Source organism: Acanthisitta chloris, unplaced genomic scaffold, assembly GCF_000695815.1.
Source record: "Acanthisitta chloris isolate BGI_N310 unplaced genomic scaffold, ASM69581v1 scaffold17241, whole genome shotgun sequence".
Taxonomy (NCBI): Eukaryota; Metazoa; Chordata; class Aves; order Passeriformes; family Acanthisittidae; genus Acanthisitta; species Acanthisitta chloris.
In genome coordinates this window covers 5,366-8,083 of record NW_008655624.1, presented here as the reverse complement: position 1 = coordinate 8,083, position 2,718 = coordinate 5,366, and the positions used below count along the sequence as shown (strand labels likewise).

At 37.2% G+C, this 2,718-nt stretch overlaps 1 protein-coding gene across 1 annotated transcript in view; it reads right to left on the bottom strand.

The window, feature by feature from the left end:
* LOC103811047 (F-box only protein 11-like) overlaps positions 1-1,825 on the bottom strand; it is a gene marked incomplete at its 3' end in the record, with an annotated part of 9,382 nt that extends 7,557 nt beyond the window's left edge. The window contains exons 1-2 of the mRNA XM_009083991.1: positions 1,703-1,825; positions 1,505-1,586 (exon numbers count right to left, since the gene is read on the bottom strand). Of these exons, the coding sequence (XP_009082239.1) occupies positions 1,505-1,586; positions 1,703-1,810 (190 nt within the window). The remainder of the gene's footprint in view (positions 1-1,504; positions 1,587-1,702) is intronic.
* Between the last annotated feature and the right edge of the window lie 893 nt (positions 1,826-2,718).

Genomic DNA, 2,718 nt, shown 5'->3' with positions numbered 1-2,718 from the left:
GGAAAGAGATAAATAGAAAACGGGCTGAGGAGGACACTCCCTTGTTAAATTGTGACTCGTTTGAATGCAATCTTAAAAGTACAATGGTAAAATCATTGTTTACAATTCCTCTGTTAATTCCATGCTGGAGAAGCCTCCACAGTCCTAGTACTTTCCCCACATGAGCTCAAAAATGTAACAAATGGAATGCACAGTGACAGTGTAGAGAATTCCTTTGGAAATAAGTGTCATTCATGTCATGAATTGTACCACAGAACTTGAGTAAAGCTACATACCTTCATTAAAGCAAGGTGGCAAGTGAACGTACAATGAACACCGCAACAAAAAAAGTAGATGACATGGAACAGAAACTAAGAACTGTCGAGAAAAATAGAGCCTGTGACAAGATAACTTTGCACAAGGCTTTGGACAGCAAATCAGGAAATTAATCGAAGCAGAATGACACAGGTTCATGTCCAATTGGTTCTGGCTATTTCATGGATATGAATCTGAAGTTAAACTGTTCTTAAACAGCTGCTGAAATTAAGAGTTAAACAGGGGGAGAATAAAACAGAGGGAAATGAGACAGGACTCGAAAGATGAAATCTACACTATGGAGAAGATGAGAAGCCAGAAAGAGCAGACCTCGACAGAAGCAATGAAAACAGCCCAAAGCCGTGTGCCAGCTGCTCAGTTTTAATTCACAATACTAAGAGAGACATGGGCTGGAAAAAAAACAAAACCCAAGAAAAGCAACAGAAACCACATCAATGGGAGTTGGCAAGCGTTGGTGTTGATTTTTCAGGGAAAAGTGACAGCAGATCTCCTGGAACTAAAGAGTGTGACAGGAGACAAAAAGGAATAGAAGCAGAGAGATTGAAAAACGACATAGAAAAAAGAACAAGTAGGGTATGTATGCCAACATATGTGTATATCTAATACTGTGTGTGTATTTAATTTGTGTGCATATGCAATATAATTATATACACATGTACTGCACGTGTTTATTACACAATGTACGCAGATCTTGCAGATGTGTGCAAAAATATATGTACATTTATGTATGTAGGTATACGTACATTTTAACTTACAAACACAAAGACTCTCCCCCTCTCTCCACAATGAAGTGTTATGCCATACCAAAACCACCTCTAAGCAGTACACAGGAACAATACCATCAATATGAGAAATGGTAAATAAGGCAACATTGCAGCATTGCTGCTTCTAACAGTAGCTTAGATACAAGTACACAGCACTGTGAGGAGAATAAAAAACAACCAGAGCATGCCTGCAGTGAAGCAGACAGACTAAAGAACCAGATTAAAAAAATTCTGATTAAAATCATGCTTCCAAATTTGAAGTTCAGAACAAGCTTATAGCTTTTTTTTTTTTCCCCACTACTCTTTCTTCATTGGAGAACACACAGGAAAAATAAGTTTGGGGATGATGTGTGCAGGTGTGTGCGTGAAATCACAATGTCTCCACCCCTTCTCTCTCGTTCCCTTTTTTGTACAAGAGTTATTACCTGATAAATCCTGGGATTTTCCAGACACTCTAGCACGTTTTGCTCGGTGACCGAAGTTTTCAGTAGCTGAAGTGGAAGCACCCTTTAATGAAATAAATAAGAATAATTCAGTCACTAGGGAACATATGAAAAATACTGATTAGCTTCATATTCTTGAAACAGTAAGATTTCCTTTACAATTAAAGCCAAGTAAGTTACCTCCATACTGCTCTTTGTAGGACAAGCTGTTCTTTTAGGTAGAAGAGTTTTTCTGCGAAGTTGGTATGGACTATTTTGTGCACCAGGACCTGATTCTTCTGCAACCATATCTGCAGGTACATCATCATCTGTAAACACAAAAAGAAATTTGATAGTTAGAATTCTAGCTTCGTTTTATACCAGAAAAACGCTACAGAAATTTTCAGGTAAGTACATATTCAGGAGGGTGGGAAGTGCCACAGAACAGAGAGCTTCTAATTAAACAATTAGACTATACACGGCATACCTAAAGCTCCATGAGAAAAATGCACATGAAGAAACTTATGTTCTCCCTATGTACACAGCAGCTACACCAAAAGCTGCTTAAGAAAAACCAAAAAAACCCAGAACCCTAAGCATTTGGTTTCTCTCCATTTAATTCACTGTGCTACTTCCACCACCTCATTACCTCAAATTTTTTACCTAACACTATTAGCAGAATAAGGAACACTGGGGTTTCAATTATTAACTAGATGTTATCAAGAAATCCTTTAGTAAACATAGCATTTAGTACAAAACTCAGGGCAGAATTTTCCTCAAACATTTCAGGAATAGCCCAGGCCACCACACACAAACTTCTGTGAAATGGAGGCAGCCTTAAATACATACATGCTCTTCACCAAAATTATACTTAGAAAAGTAAGAGCATATTTTCTCCCTGCCCTTTAAAAAAAAGGAGTGCAGAAAGTGTGATGAGTATAAAGTTTTTGATTCATTAGGTTTCAATTTTCCCTGTTCATATATTTAAGTAACATACTTGAAACAAGGAAGGAATAATTACATATTGCTGCATGGCCTGTAACTAGCATTACATTATAAAGTTACAAGAATTTCAAAAAGGCTAGAACAAAAACCATCCAGAAAATAAATTACAGCCAACTCCACTTCGGTAAAAGGTATGCTTTCTGCAGGTGCTTAACTGTGAGAAAAGAAATTTTGGACTTCCTTTTCATTTTAACAGCTTTTTCATTCTTAAA